The 15,464-nt window shown below is 47.3% G+C and overlaps 1 protein-coding gene across 1 annotated transcript; it reads right to left on the minus strand.

Moving 5' to 3' along the window:
• Positions 1–10,194: 10,194 nt before the first annotated feature.
• LOC138372707 (uncharacterized) lies at positions 10,195–13,573 on the minus strand. The gene is made up of 4 exons (XM_069338218.1): positions 13,566–13,573; positions 13,063–13,441; positions 11,767–12,558; positions 10,195–10,398 (listed from the first exon to the last, which is right to left on the minus strand). The coding sequence occupies exons 1-4, from the start codon at positions 13,571–13,573 to the stop codon at positions 10,195–10,197; spliced, it is 1,383 nt and encodes a 460-aa protein (XP_069194319.1).
• Between the last annotated feature and the right edge of the window lie 1,891 nt (positions 13,574–15,464).

A 15,464-nucleotide genomic window follows, 5' to 3' on the forward strand; every position in this document is an offset into this window, starting at 1 on the left:
GCAGCTTTACAGTCATGTGCTCCACACCCACCCAACTGGGCGGCAGCTTTACAGTCATGTGCTCCACACCCACCCAACTGGGCGGCAGCTTTACAGTCATGTGCTCCACACCCACCCAACTGGGCGGCAGCTTTACAGTCATGTGCTCCACACTCACCCAACTGGGCGGCAGCTTTACAGTCATGTGCTCCACACCCACCCAACTGGGCGGCAGCTTTACAGTCATGTGCTCCACACCCACCCAACTGGGCGGCAGCTTTACAGTCATGTGCTGCACACCCACCCAACTGGGCGGCAGCTTTACAGTCATGTGCTCCACACCCACCCAACTGGGCGGCAGCTTTACAGTCATGTGCTCCACACCCACCCAACTGGGCGGCAGCTTTACAGTCATGTGCTCCACACTCACCCAACTGGGCGGCAGCTTTACAGTCATGTGCTCCACACCCACCCAACTGGGCGGCAGCTTTACAGTCATGTGCTCCACACTCACCCAACTGGGCGGCAGCTTTACAGTCATGTGCTCCACACCCACCCAACTGGGCGGCAGCTTTACAGTCATGTGCTCCACACCCACCCAACTGGGCGGCAGCTTTACAGTCATGTGCATGCATTACCTACAGTAAGCAAATTTTGGATACTTCGCTAAGATTTCGGGCAGCAGATCATTATGAATGAAGTACTTACACATTTCTTGGACACTATTGATGGTGTTATCTCTAAATTCCGCGATTTTTTCACATTCCATTATATAATGACGCAAAGTATGCGAATAGTTCTGCTGACAGAGTTTACATTTAGTCAAATCTACATCAGCAGATGTAACAAATTCCCAGAGGAACTTGTAGCCGAGCCTAAGCCTAGCAGTGGTAACATCTAGAAGTCTGCTAACCTTATTGGATGACCCATAGACGTGCGGTTCTTCCTGCATAATAGAATGATGATAGATGGAGTAACTGGTGTGAATTTCACTTTGCCTCAAGTCTCCGAAATTTAGTTGATGTTCCCGGAATATTACTGCCCTCAGGCTGCTCAAAGGCAGTCATAAGAATAGTGTAATAAACGCAATTATACTCAGAGCATTTACTGATTGTTCTTGCTGGTATAAAATCTACAAGGAACTGGAGAAAAGCCTTAAAGAATTAGGTACACGAATTGAGAAGTCAGCACCCATATCAGAAGATATTTAGAAAAATTGTATAACACGCTTTCCATTAGGAACCGCTTCCCATTTGTAGGTAGTAACTAAGTGATTGTAACCTATCCACCGCTGCCCACTGGATGGGGGGCGGTGTGCAGGACAAACATATCAATTGTGACACTAGCTCTCCACATATGTCAGTTGCTTAATTTAGAACCTGTACTTGTGGTCGATCTCGAACCCATTGTTGATGTGACGACTTATACTGAATTTTGTAACTAGCTCATAAAACTGGAGATGTTTTTTCGCCTTAGAGTTATAAACCCATGGAACCGCCTACCCGCCGGAGCCACAAATACCAAAACATTGCTGTTTTTAAAATTCAGCTGGATAAGATCTTCAGGATAAATGGGAGGACCTTTGACAAGCCGCCGGCTTCCTGTCCTCGTCGAGGCCACTAGACAGATGGAGTCGCTCAAGTAAATAAGTGTAAACAAACCCCCCATGGTTGAGGGAAGATGTACAGGTTTCGTAATTGTTTGCTTAAATGCTAATTCAGCTTAATTAGCTATTTTATGTTGAAAATAAAAAACACGTCTGGCGATATCTATCTGGAGGGCTTGTTATCTATATTAAAGAAAGCCTCACAAAAATTGGTATTGTTGGATGACTCATTTATCAGAAAAAGTATTATACACCTTGATTATGTTGGTGATACAGATATGTGGATGGGCCCAGTTATCTCAGACACCTTCAACAGCGGCACTCAAAGGTGGGGCCTTGTCTCGGGGGTTTTGTGTTGAGTTAAAGTATAAGCACTCCATACCCACCCTGTGTGTGGTAATGGGAGAGGTGACAGGGGCTCCCCATACCCATCCTGTGTGTGGTAATGGTAGAGGTGACAGGGACACTCCATACCCATCCTGTGTGTGGTAATGGTAGAGGTGACAGGGACACTCCATACCCATCCTGTGTGTGGTAATGGGAAAGGTGACAGGGGCACTCCATGCCCATCCTGTGTGTGGTAATGGGAAAGGTGACAGGGACCCCCCATACCCATCCTGTGTGTGATAATGGGAAAGGTGACAGGGACCCCCCATACCCATCCTGTGTGTGGTAATGGGAAAGGTGACAGGGGCACCCCATACCCATCCTGTGTGTGGCAATGGTAGAGGTGACAGGGACCCCCCATACCCATCCTGTGTGTGGTAATGGTAGAGGTGACAGGGACCCCCCATACCCATCCTGTGTGTGGTAATGGGAAAGGTGACAGGGGGCTCCCCATACCCATCCTGTGTGTGGTAATGGTAGAGGTGACAGGGGCTCCCCATACCCATCCTTGTGTGTGGTAATGGGAAAGGTGACAGGGGCACCCCATACCCATCCTGTGTGTGATAATGGGAAAGGTGACAGAGGCACCCCATACCCATCCTGTGTGTGATAATGGGAAAGGTGACAGGGGCACCCCATACCCATCCTGTGTGTGGTAATGGGAAAGGTGACAGGGACACCCTATACCCATCCTGTGTGTGGTAATGGGAGAGGTGACAGGGGCTCCCCATACCCATCCTGTGTGTGGTAATGGGAAAGGTGACAGGGACACCCTATACCCATCCTGTGTGTGATAATGGGAAAGGTGACAGGGACCCCCCATACCCATCCTGTGTGTGGTAATGGGAGAGGTGACAGGGGCACCCCATACCCATCCTGTGTGTGGTAATGGGAAAGGTGACAGGGACACCCTATACCCATCCTGTGTGTGGTAATGGGAAAGGTGACAGGGGCACCCCATACCCATCCTGTGTGTGATAATGGGAAAGGTGACAGGGACCCCCCATACCCATCCTGTGTGTGGTAATGGGAGAGGTGACAGGGGCTCCCCATACCCATCCTGTGTGTGGTAATGGGAGAGGTGACAGGGGCTCCCCATACCCATCCTGTGTGTGGTAATGGGAAAGGTGACAGGGACACCCTATACCCATCCTGTGTGTGATAATGGGAAAGGTGACAGGGACACCCTATACCCATCCTGTGTGTGATAATGGGAAAGGTGACAGGGGCTCCCCATTCCCATCCTGTGTCTGATAATGGGAAAGGTGACAGGGGCTCCCCATACCCATCCTGTGTGTGATAATGGGAAAGGTGACAGGGGCTCCCCATACCCATCCTGTGTGTGATAATGGGAAAGGTGACAGGGGCTCCCCATACCCATCCTGTGTCTGATAATGGGAAAGGTGACAGGGGCTCCCCATTCCCATCCTGTGTCTGATAATGGGAAAGGTGACAGGGGCTCCCCATACCCATCCTGTCTCTGATAATGGGAAAGGTGACTGGGGCTCCCCATACCCATCCTGTGTGTGATAATGGGAAAGGTGACAGGGGCTCCCCATACCCATCCTGTGTCTGATAATGGGAAAGGTGACAGGGGCTTCCCATTCCCATCCTGTGTCTGATAATGGGAAAGGTGACAGGGGCTCCCCATACCCATCCTGTCTCTGATAATGGGAAAGGTGACAGGGGCTCCCCATACCCATCCTGTGTCTGATAATGGGAAAGGTGACAGGGGCTCCCCATACCCATCCTGTAGTCTGATAATGGGAAAGGTGACAGGGGCTCCCCATACCCATCCTGTGTGTGATAATGGGAAAGGTGACAGGGGCTCCCCATACCCATCCTGTGTGTGATAATGGGAAAGGTGACAGGGGCTCCCCATACCCATCCTGTAGTCTATTAAGGCCGCCAATAATTGTACTGCGCACATTTGATACGTTCTAGTATTTTTGGGGATTGTATAACTAGTAGGAGGAAAGTGGTTACTAATAAATCTGGCAAGACTGTGACCAGAGAGCCCGGTAACTCTTTAAGATCACCAGAGGACAGTGAACTACCCTGAAGCAGGACTGCTGCACCACGGCTGATAATTGCTGTTAGGCGCCTGATGAAGGACAGAAAACACGGAGATGCTTTTTCACCATAGGGTTGTAAACCCGTGGAACCGCCTACCCGCCGAAGCCGTAAACGCCAAAACTCTGCTGGGTTTTAAAATACAGCTGAAAAAGATCATCAGGGCAAATAGGGGGACCTTTGACAAGCCGCCGGCTTCCCGTCTTCGTCGAGGCCATTCGACGGCCTTCACGTAAATTTTTGTTTTGTGCTCAGGTAGCGAGTTATATATAAGACAGTGGCACCTTTGTTTAGGAATGGTTCATGGCTGCTGAAGGGATTAATGCTTATAAGTTGTTTGATGAAATATTAAGGGGAATTTTTATTTGAGGGAATCTGGTGCTGTCTGTGAGTCTGCAACACATTTTTGTGTCTTAATACCCACTTGCTGGGTATTGAGTCCTGGTAACTATCACTAGGCTTCTCTATCAATGGAACACATTATTTCATCAGCGCCTTAGTGCTATTTGCGTGTTTTATTAACATTATTATATTTTGTAAATAATTTATTCTTTATATTAGATCATATTAGACCTGATGGAACATAACCAGACTCTTTTTCCTTCTCCTTAAATTGTAATAGTCAAATCATTTGCATTAATATATTTTCCTGAACCTAGGCTGAGGTAGGGAATAGGCTACTGAATGGGGAGTGGAAACTGACTGACGACTATAGGCCGTAACAATGAACAAACATCAAAGTGATAAAATAGGGCAGCCGACGTACCTACGGTTCTCAGATAAAAACCTACTTTTATGTAGGTTTCTCAGGTAAAAACCTCAGTTTCATAAGAACGGTCTTTTCAGTGCCTTTCTGAAACAAGAGCGTAAATTTGTGTACTTTTCTGAGATAACGGAGTTTTAAAAGCAGTTTCTAAGGTAAGAAAAAGCTTTTATCGACGTTTCTGTTGTAAGAACGTGCATTTGTATACTTTTCTGAGGTGAGAACGTGCATCCTCGTGTCTGAGGTTAATGTGCGTTCTTGTCCTTACGAACATGTGGACAAATATCTTAATTAAAAAGATGATATTTTCCCCCACTTGGGTGACGTTGCAGTGGTCGGGGAGCCGGAACCCCCAGCACTTGCCTAATTTTCAGGTACCTATTTTACTCCTCGGTGAACAGGTGCATCAGGTGAAAGGAAACGTGCCCAGCCATTTCTATCCTGCCGGGATTGAACCTGATCCCTCGGTTGTAATCCAAGTACGTATACCACTGTGCTACAGGGACGCCATCCATCAACATAAAGTATAACAATAACTACTTAGTACTACTTAATTAAGTACGCATAAAACAGTTCCAAAAACATTAACCGCCTTCCTGTCTCAGACAGTGGGTATACCTAACCCTTATCTTGAGCCACTCCGTAAAAAATGCGACTGTATAGCCTAACCAGAAACGTTCGAACCCAAGCAACCCACCTAACCTATCGAGGCCGATGCATAGTTCCAAGGACCATAGGACTGGTAAGCCGGGGAGAGAAGGATTGGTGTGGGGGGGGTTTCTTTTTTGCTTTCACGACTGCAATGGGTACGTCGCCAATGTACATGTGGCAGACGCTTCACGAAGCTGTCGGAATCAGCAGAGAAAATACGAGAGCAACCATACAGGGCCTGGGAGCAAGGTCGAGTTAGAGTCCTTGAGGGTCTCTTCTCAGACTAGCCTCACCTGGTCCTGGTCCACGTTGGTCGTTGGAATCTCCTCAATGATTTAACACTTTAAGGGACTCCTAGGGTCCTCATCACATTTATAGTTTAGTGAATATAGGCAACTCGGTGTTGAAGACACTTAGAGCTGAAGGCTTGAGTAATGTTGACAGTATTCAGAAGTGGTTCAACGGAAACACCGCATAAAGCTTAACAGTAGTTTATTACTAACTTAACCACTAATACACAGGGTGCTTGATTTACTTTAGATTGGCGTCAACAAAGCTATGGTTATATTAGCGAGACTCTTGACGTCTGGCTAAACGACTCGTATCCACTCGTGGAGAAACACCTAACTTAACACAGTTGACAGCCAATCATTAACACGGCAACCTAACTGCCGGTATGCAAAGGGATCACAAGAGTTCCAACCGGATACTCGGTAATGATGATATGCAATAAATCAACAAATACACTGTCAATGGAACAGGCAATAACATGCACAATAATATTATCACACAATAACTAAATGTGTGGTGTATGTGAAGCTCACATTCACAGACGAGTGAAATGTCGTGATACCACACAGATAAACACGCATACACCGTCGACTCACCTATGACCTGTGACAGGTATGAGGTGAGAACTGTGGTTGATCCCTCAGATCAACACAGACACAATAAAACAATGACAAGATCTTGTACTTACAGATAAGGTACCTTTCCTTACTCACTCACTCAGGCACATTTATGCAAGAACTCGTAGGTGGCCTGACAGCTGGTTTCGCTCGTAGACACGGAAGGTACTCGCAGTAGGGCGTACAGACACACGCACATTCTTGGCACTGGCGGTGAGGTCACGTGGTACAGTGAGTGCGGCGGCGGCTGGCGGCTGCAGGTTATATGGTACCATGCACTACACTGTACACTGTGGTACAGGTACACTGTGGTAAAGTCACACACAGGTTACTTAGGCGGCAGCACTGCCTTAGTTCACTCTAAGTCACTCACAAGTGACTAAGTCACTACGAGGGGGGCCTCGTAGCCTGGTGGATAGCGACTCGTAATTCTGTGGCGCGGGTTCGATTCTCGCACGAGACAGAAACAAATGGGCAAAGTTTCTTTCACCCTAAGTGCCCCTGTTACCTAGCAGTAAATAGGTACCTGGGAGTTAGTCAGCTGTCACGGGCTGCTTCCTGGGGGGGGGGGGGGGGGTGTGGAAAAAAAAGTAGTTAGTAAACAGTTGATTGACAGTTGAGAGGCGGGCCGAAAGAGCAAAGCTCAACCCCCGCAAAAACACAACTAGTAAACACAACGATCTTTGTCACCAGGGGTTACCTGATACCAGTCTGTTTCGCTCTGGAGATTTGTCACTTTAGGCTTCTGAACAATATATTCACACTCGTGATTCTGGGCGAGTGTATAGTATATTCTTCAGATGCTGAGTTAACTTGACGGTGAGAAATAGACGGTGTTCAGTCTATTGGCCGATAGACAGAACAGCTACACGTCCTCTGGGTAAGGTCTCCCTCACGTGAGTACTTTTGCCTGAAGCTCAGGGTGTCTCGTGGGCACCCAACACAAAAGGTTACAATTTGACCAATAGCATTGCAGCAAATGAGCGGGAACCAATCATATTGACCGTTCGATGATCAGTAGCAGGAATGACATCATGAACACGTCACAACCACGTCATAGCTGTTATTTTCCATCGCGCTGATTGAGGTTGACCTCAGGGTCACACTGTCGCCTCGCAGGTGTCCCCTCTACTCTTCTCACGGTCCACACCGGCCAATGTACTCACTGACCCTTGGTGGCGAGTATGCTTAACTCCCTGTATCTACTTCCTGCCTGGACATACAGCGGCCTCCGTATTATGAAAGTGTTCCTGGTTAAGTGGGCATTCTGGAGATACCCAACATGCCAGGTCACTATCCTGGGTTAACAGAGATAGGACCTTGTGCACAAGATCAGTGCACTGTGCACTGCAATGAGCTATTCAAATCAGCTGTGGGAGACTCTTGAGAAACCATATTCTCACAATGGGGGAGGATATAGGAAACTTGAAAAGGGATTGGGGCGTGAGGAAGAGGACTTATCACTTACAGGTAAGTGGCCCAACCACTTTGGGGTTTGTTGTGATGGGTGATTGGGGGGGGGGAGCATGGTGGTTAGTAGGGGGGCTATTTTTTCCGCCGTGGATAATCAGGTGTCGATGAGTCGCCAGTGTCGGTGGTGGGTGACGGAGGCGCCACCCGCCATATTTTTCCTGGGGAGCCGTGCTTGGTTGGTGACTGGAGTTTGTAGTCTTTAATTGGTGGGTTTCGGGTCGTAGGACTGAGGATTACAGTGGGGCTGGTCGTTCCCACTCATCCTATTGTGGTAAATTCCTATCCTCACCCTTTTAGTGGAGGGACATCTTCCTCGCCCCGTGGGGCAGGTCGAGCCTCGCGTAATTCAAATTCAAATCCAGTTCAAATTCAAATGTTTATTCAGATAAAAGTACATACATAGAATATGAGTTACAAACATAATGTTGGATTTATAGATAGAAATAGTACATACAATACCTAAAGCCACTAATACGCGCAGCGTTTCGGGTAATTCGTAGTGTTATGGACAACAAAGAGGTCCTCACAGTTTGACATGTACATACTTTCCACATTATGTAGCCGTTTGACCGAAAGGTCGTGCAGGCGAACGTTCATTGGGTCCATCCTCAGTCTGATATGAAGGTCTTCGATACGCACTCTATCTAAGAGTGACACATTTCCCACAAATCTGAGCGCCATGTTCTGGACGCGTGGCAGCATGTTCTATTTCTTGGCCTGTGTGAGTATGATGAACGGGTACACAAGGGTTGGCCGAATGAGCATCTTGTAGAGGTGGTTGTGTGTTGTGAGGCCCGGTGGAGGTGTTACATAGCCTGGCAAGTTGTGGCCTGGTGGAGGTGTTATATAGCCTGGCAAGTTGTGGCCTGGTGGAAGTGTTACATAGCCTGGCTAGTTGTGGCCTGGTAGAAGCGGTACATAGCCTGGCTAGTTGTGGCCTGGTAGAAGCGGTACATAGCCTGGCAAGTTGTGGCCTGGTGGAAGTGTTATATAGCCTGGCAAGTTGTGGCCTGGTGGAAGTGTTATATAGCCTGGCAAGTTGTGGCCTGGTGGAGGTGTTATATAGCCTGGCAAGTTGTGGCCTGGTGGAAGTGTTACATAGCCGGGCAAGTTGTGGCCTGGTGGAAGTGTTATATAGCCTGGCAAGTTGTGGCCTGGTGGAGGTGTTATATAGCCTGGCAAGTTGTGGCCTGGTGGAAGTGTTACATAGCCTGGCAAGTTGTGGCCTGGTGGAAGTGTTACATAGCCTGGCAAGTTGTGGCCTGGTGGAAGTGTTATATAGCCTGGCAAGTTGTGACCTGGTGGAAGTGTTACATAGCCTGGCTAGTTGTGGCCTGGTAGAAGCGGTACATAGCCTGGCAAGTTGTGGCCTGGTGGAAGTGTTACATAGCCTGGCAAGTTGTGGCCTGGTGGAAGTGTTACATAGCCTGGCAAGTTGTGGCCTGGTGGAAGTGTTACATAGCCTGGCAAGTTGTGGCCTGGTGGAAGTGTTATATAGCCTGGCAAGTTGTGGCCTGGTGGAAGTGTTACATAGCCTGGCAAGTTGTGACCTGGTGGAAGTGTTACATAGCCTGGCTAGTTGTGGCCTGGTAGAAGCGGTATATAGCCTGGCAAGTTGTGGCCTGGTGGAAGTGTTACATAGCCTGGCAAGTTGTGACCTGGTGGAAGTGTTACATAGCCTGGCTAGTTGTGGCCTGGTAGAAGCGGTATATAGCCTGGCAAGTTGTGGCCTGGTGGAAGTGTTATATAGCCTGGCAAGTTGTGGCCTGGTGGAAGTGTTATATAGCCTGGCTAGTTGTGGCCTGGTAGAAGCGGTATATAGCCTGGCTAGTTGTGGCCTGGTAGAAGCGGTATATAGCCTGGCTAGTTGTGGCCTGGTAGAAGCGGTATATAGCCTGGCTAGTTGTGGCCTGGTGGAAGTGTTATATAGCCTGGCTAGTTGTGGCCTAGTAGAAGCGGTATATAGCCTGGCTAGTTGTGGCCTGGTAGAAGCGGTATATAGCCTGGCTAGTTGTGGCCTGGTGGAAGCGGTATATAGCCTGGCTAGTTGTGGCCTGGTAGAAGCGGTATATAGCCTGGCTAGTTGTGGCCTGGTAGAAGCGGTATATAGCCTGGCTAGTTGTGGCCTGGTAGAAGCGGTATATAGCCTGGCTAGTTGTGGCCTGGTGGAAGTGTTATATAGCCTGGCTAGTTGTGGCCTGGTGGAAGCGGTATATAGCCTGGCTAGTTGTGGCCTGGTAGAAGCGGTATATAGCCTGGCTAGTTGTGGCCTGGTAGAAGCGGTATATAGCCTGGCTAGTTGTGGCCTGGTAGAAGCGGTATATAGCCTGGCTAGTTGTGGCCTGGTGGAAGTGTTATATAGCCTGGCTAGTTGTGGCCTGGTAGAAGCGGTATATAGCCTGGCTAGTTGTGGCCTGGTAGAAGCGGTATATAGCCTGGCAAGTTGTGGCCTGGTAGAAGCGGTACATAGCCTGGCAAGTTGTGGCCTGGTAGAAGCGGTACATAGCCTGGCAAGTTGTGGCCTGGTAGAAGCGGTACATAGCCTGGCTAGTTGTGGCCTGGTGGAAGTGTTATATAGCCTGGCAAGTTGTGGCCTGGTGGAAGTGTTACATAGCCTGGCTAGTTGTGGCCTGGTGGAAGTGTTACATAGCCTGGCTAGTTGTGGCCTGGTGGAAGTGTTACATAGCCTGGCTAGTTGTGGCCTGGTGGAAGTGTTACATAGCCTGGCTAGTTGTGGCCTGGTGGAAGTGTTACATAGCCTGGCTAGTTGTGGCCTGGTGGAAGTGTTACATAGCCTGGCTAGTTGTGGCCTGGTGGAAGTGTTACATAGCCTGGCAAGTTGTGGCCTGGTGGAAGTGTTATATAGCCTGGCAAGTTGTGGCCTGGTGGAAGTGTTATATAGCCTGGCAAGTTGTGGCCTGGTGGAAGTGTTACATAGCCTGGCTAGTTGTGGCCTGGTGGAAGTGTTACATAGCCTGGCTAGTTGTGGCCTGGTGGAAGTGTTACATAGCCTGGCTAGTTGTGGCCTGGTGGAAGTGTTACATAGCCTGGCTAGTTGTGGCCTGGTGGAAGTGTTACATAGCCTGGCTAGTTGTGGCCTGGTGGAAGTGTTACATAGCCTGGCTAGTTGTGGCCTGGTGGAAGTGTTACATAGCCTGGCAAGTTGTGGCCTGGTGGAAGTGTTACATAGCCTGGCTAGTTGTGGCCTGGTGGAAGTGTTACATAGCCTGGCTAGTTGTGGCCTGGTGGAAGTGTTACATAGCCTGGCTAGTTGTGGCCTGGTGGAAGTGTTATATAGCCTGGCTAGTTGTGGCCTGGTGGAAGCGGTATATAGCCTGGCAAGTTGTGGCCTGGTGGAAGTGTTACATAGCCTGGCTAGTTGTGGCCTGGTGGAAGTGTTACATAGCCTGGCTAGTTGTGGCCTGGTAGAAGCGGTATATAGCCTGGCAAGTTGTGGCCTGGTGGAAGTGTTATATAGCCTGGCAAGTTGTGACCTGGTAGAAGCGGTATATAGCCTGGCAAGTTGTGGCCTGGTGGAAGCGGTATATAGCCTGGCAAGTTGTGGCCTGGTGGAAGTGTTACATAGCCTGGCTAGTTGTGGCCTGGTGGAAGTGTTACATAGCCTGGCAAGTTGTGGCCTGGTGGAAGCGGTATATAGCCTGGCAAGTTGTGACCTGGTAGAAGCGGTATATAGCCTGGCAAGTTGTGACCTGGTAGAAGCGGTATATAGCCTGGCTAGTTGTGGCCTGGTAGAAGCGGTATATAGCCTGGCTAGTTGTGGCCTGGTAGAAGCGGTATATAGCCTGGCAAGTTGTGACCTGGTAGAAGCGGTATATAGCCTGGCTAGTTGTGGCCTGGTGGAAGTGTTACATAGCCTGGCTAGTTGTGGCCTGGTGGAAGTGTTATATAGCCTGGCAAGTTGTGACCTGGTAGAAGCGGTATATAGCCTGGCTAGTTGTGGCCTGGTAGAAGCGGTATATAGCCTGGCAAGTTGTGACCTGGTAGAAGCGGTATATAGCCTGGCAAGTTGTGACCTGGTAGAAGCGGTATATAGCCTGGCAAGTTGTGACCTGGTAGAAGCGGTATATAGCCTGGCTAGTTGTGGCCTGGTAGAAGCGGTATATAGCCTGGCTAGTTGTGGCCTGGTAGAAGCGGTATATAGCCTGGCAAGTTGTGACCTGGTAGAAGCGGTATATAGCCTGGCAAGTTGTGGCCTGGTAGAAGCGGTATATAGCCTGGCAAGTTGTGACCTGGTAGAAGCGGTATATAGCCTGGCAAGTTGTGACCTGGTAGAAGCGGTATATAGCCTGGCTAGTTGTGGCCTGGTAGAAGCGGTATATAGCCTGGCTAGTTGTGGCCTGGTAGAAGCGGTATATAGCCTGGCAAGTTGTGACCTGGTAGAAGCGGTATATAGCCTGGCAAGTTGTGACCTGGTAGAAGCGGTATATAGCCTGGCAAGTTGTGACCTGGTAGAAGCGGTATATAGCCTGGCAAGTTGTGACCTGGTAGAAGCGGTATATAGCCTGGCAAGTTGTGACCTGGTAGAAGCGGTATATAGCCTGGCTAGTTGTGGCCTGGTAGAAGCGGTATATAGCCTGGCAAGTTGTGACCTGGTAGAAGCGGTATATAGCCTGGCAAGTTGTGACCTGGTAGAAGCGGTATATAGCCTGGCAAGTTGTGACCTGGTAGAAGCGGTATATAGCCTGGCAAGTTGTGACCTGGTAGAAGCGGTATATAGCCTGGCAAGTTGTGGCCTGGTGGAAGTGTTACATAGCCTGGCTAGTTGTGGCCTGGTAGAAGCGGTATATAGCCTGGCTAGTTGTGGCCTGGTAGAAGCGGTATATAGCCTGGCAAGTTGTGGCCTGGTGGAAGTGTTACATAGCCTGGCTAGTTGTGGCCTGGTAGAAGCGGTATATAGCCTGGCTAGTTGTGGCCTGGTAGAAGCGGTATATAGCCTGGCTAGTTGTGGCCTGGTAGAAGCGGTATATAGCCTGGCAAGTTGTGACCTGGTAGAAGCGGTATATAGCCTGGCAAGTTGTGGCCTGGTGGAAGTGTTACATAGCCTGGCTAGTTGTGGCCTGGTAGAAGCGGTATATAGCCTGGCTAGTTGTGGCCTGGTAGAAGCGGTATATAGCCTGGCAAGTTGTGACCTGGTAGAAGCGGTACATAGCCTGGCTAGTTGTGGCCTGGTGGAAGTGTTACATAGCCTGGCTAGTTGTGGCCTGGTAGAAGCGGTACATAGCCTGGCTAGTTGTGGCCTGGTAGAAGCGGTACATAGCCTGGCTAGTTGTGGCCTGGTAGAAGCTGTACATAGCCTGGCTAGTTGTGGCCTGGTAGAAGCGGTACATAGCCTGGCTAGTTGTGGCCTGGTAGAAGCGGTACATAGCCTGGCTAGTTGTGGCCTGGTAGAAGCGGTACATAGCCTGGCTAGTTGTGGCCTGGTAGAAGCGGTACATAGCCTGGCTAGTTGTGGCCTGGTAGAAGCGGTACATAGCCTGGCTAGTTGTGGCCTGGTAGAAGCGGTACATAGCCTGGCTAGTTGTGGCCTGGTAGAAGCGGTACATAGCCTGGCTAGTTGTGGCCTGGTGATTGCTGGTTTCCCTAAAAAATAAAGCACCGTTATATAATTATATAACGGTGCTTTAATTGTTAAGGAATATAAGCCTATCCTGCAATAGGGACTCTCTGCATTATTGTGTGAATCTATACTCGGGACAACACTTACAGCTGCATATTCTTTATGGACCAAGTCTGACGAGGAAGTTTAATTTGGCTTATAACAAGCTTTGGTTCAGCAGTGGGTTGTTGCTCTATGTGAAGGATCACAAGGTGTAGGTCAAGAGCTCTTTATTTTGGACAACTCACGTCCCTAACTGTTAATATATATATATATATATATATATATATATATATATATATATATATATATATATATATATATATATATATATATATATATATAAGCTAAATATGCAGGAAAATATGCATGCCGTGTACGGTTGGTCAACTAGAGGAATGCACTGTAAGAAGAAGTTGTGGAAGCCACCTCCATCCACGACTTTAAGATCAGATTCAACAAAGCATTTGAGTGTAAGAGTAGTTAAAGTATAACGCAACAGGTACAGCAAGGCATAAAGAGCTAGACCTCACTCCCCTCTACATATTGATAACTTTGTACACAATTTGTGTTTGTCCATACATACATACATATATATATATATATATTATTAAATATTACCGAAAAAGTAAGATTAATAATTCTAACACGAATTTTCTCAATCTTTCGTACATTTCTTTTCACTGTTGGAGGTAATTCAAAAATCAATTCTCCAAAATTCATTTTTATTTCTAGTCTGACGCGACACGAGCGCGTTTCGTAAAACTTATTACATTTTCAAAGACTTTAGTTTACAAATACACAACTGAATAGAACTTACGCATCTCCGATTTTGTTTATATCTACATTTGAGTGAGGTGGATGGGGTGAGGTGGCATTAATAGGGTATTAATTTCATCAACACAAGACAGAACACGAAACAATGGGTATTGAAATGGAAGTGATTGTAGAAAGCCTATTGGTCCATATTTCTTGATGCTTCTATATTGGAGCGGAGTCTTGAGGTGGGTAGAATATAGTTGTGCATTAATTGGCTGTTGATTGCTGGTGTTGACTTCTTAATGTGTAGTGCCTCACAAACGTCAAGCCGCCTGCTATCGCTGTATCTATCGATAGATACAGCGATAGCAGGCGGCTTGACGTTTGTGAGGCACTACACATTAAGAAGTCAACACCAGCAATCAACAGCCAATTAATGCACAACTATATTCTACCCACCTCAAGACTCCGCTCCAATATAGAAGCATCAAGAAATATGGACCAATAGGCTTTCTACAATCACTTCCATTTCAATACCCATTGTTTCGTGTTCTGTCTTGTGTTGATGAAATTAATACCCTATTAATGCCACCTCACCCCATCCACCTCACTCAAATGTAGATATAAACAAAATCGGAGATGCGTAAGTTCTATTCAGTTGTGTATTTGTAAACTAAAGTCTTTGAAAATGTAATAAGTTTTACGAAACGCGCTCGTGTCGCGTCAGACTAGAAATAAAAATGAATTTTGGAGAATTGATTTTTGAATTACCTCCAACAGTGAAAAGAAATGTACGAAAGATTGAGAAAATTCGTGTTAGAATTATTAATCTTACTTTTTCGGTCATATTTAATAATATATGTCTACAGGAAAGACTGCTACCAAAATATACTAACATATATATATATATATATATATATATATATATATATATATATATATATATATATATATATATATATATATATATATATATATATATATATATATATATATATGTCGTACCTAGTAGCCAGAACTCACTTCTCGGCCTACTATGCAAGGCCCGATTTGCCTAATAAGCCAAGTTTTCCTGAATTAATATATTTTCTCTAAGTTTTTTCTAATGAAATGATAACGCTACCCATTTCATTACGTATGAGGTCAATTTTTTTTTATTGGAGTTAAAATTAACGTAGATATATGACCGAACCTAACCAACCCTACCTAACCTAACCTAACCTAACCTATCTTTATAGGTTAGGTTAG

Source organism: Procambarus clarkii, chromosome 39 (genome assembly GCF_040958095.1).
Source record: "Procambarus clarkii isolate CNS0578487 chromosome 39, FALCON_Pclarkii_2.0, whole genome shotgun sequence".
NCBI classification, from domain to species: Eukaryota; Metazoa; Arthropoda; class Malacostraca; order Decapoda; family Cambaridae; genus Procambarus; species Procambarus clarkii.

Excerpts from the sequence above, each read along its gene's own strand:
- LOC138372707 (XM_069338218.1), bottom strand. Across the intron at positions 12,559-13,062 it reads CTATGTACCGCTTCTACCAG|GTCACAACTTGCCAGGCTAT; the intron begins GCCACAACTAGC and ends CGCTTCTACCAG. Across the intron at positions 10,399-11,766 it reads CTATATACCGCTTCTACCAG|GCCACAACTAGCCAGGCTAT; the intron begins GTCACAACTTGC and ends CACTTCCACCAG.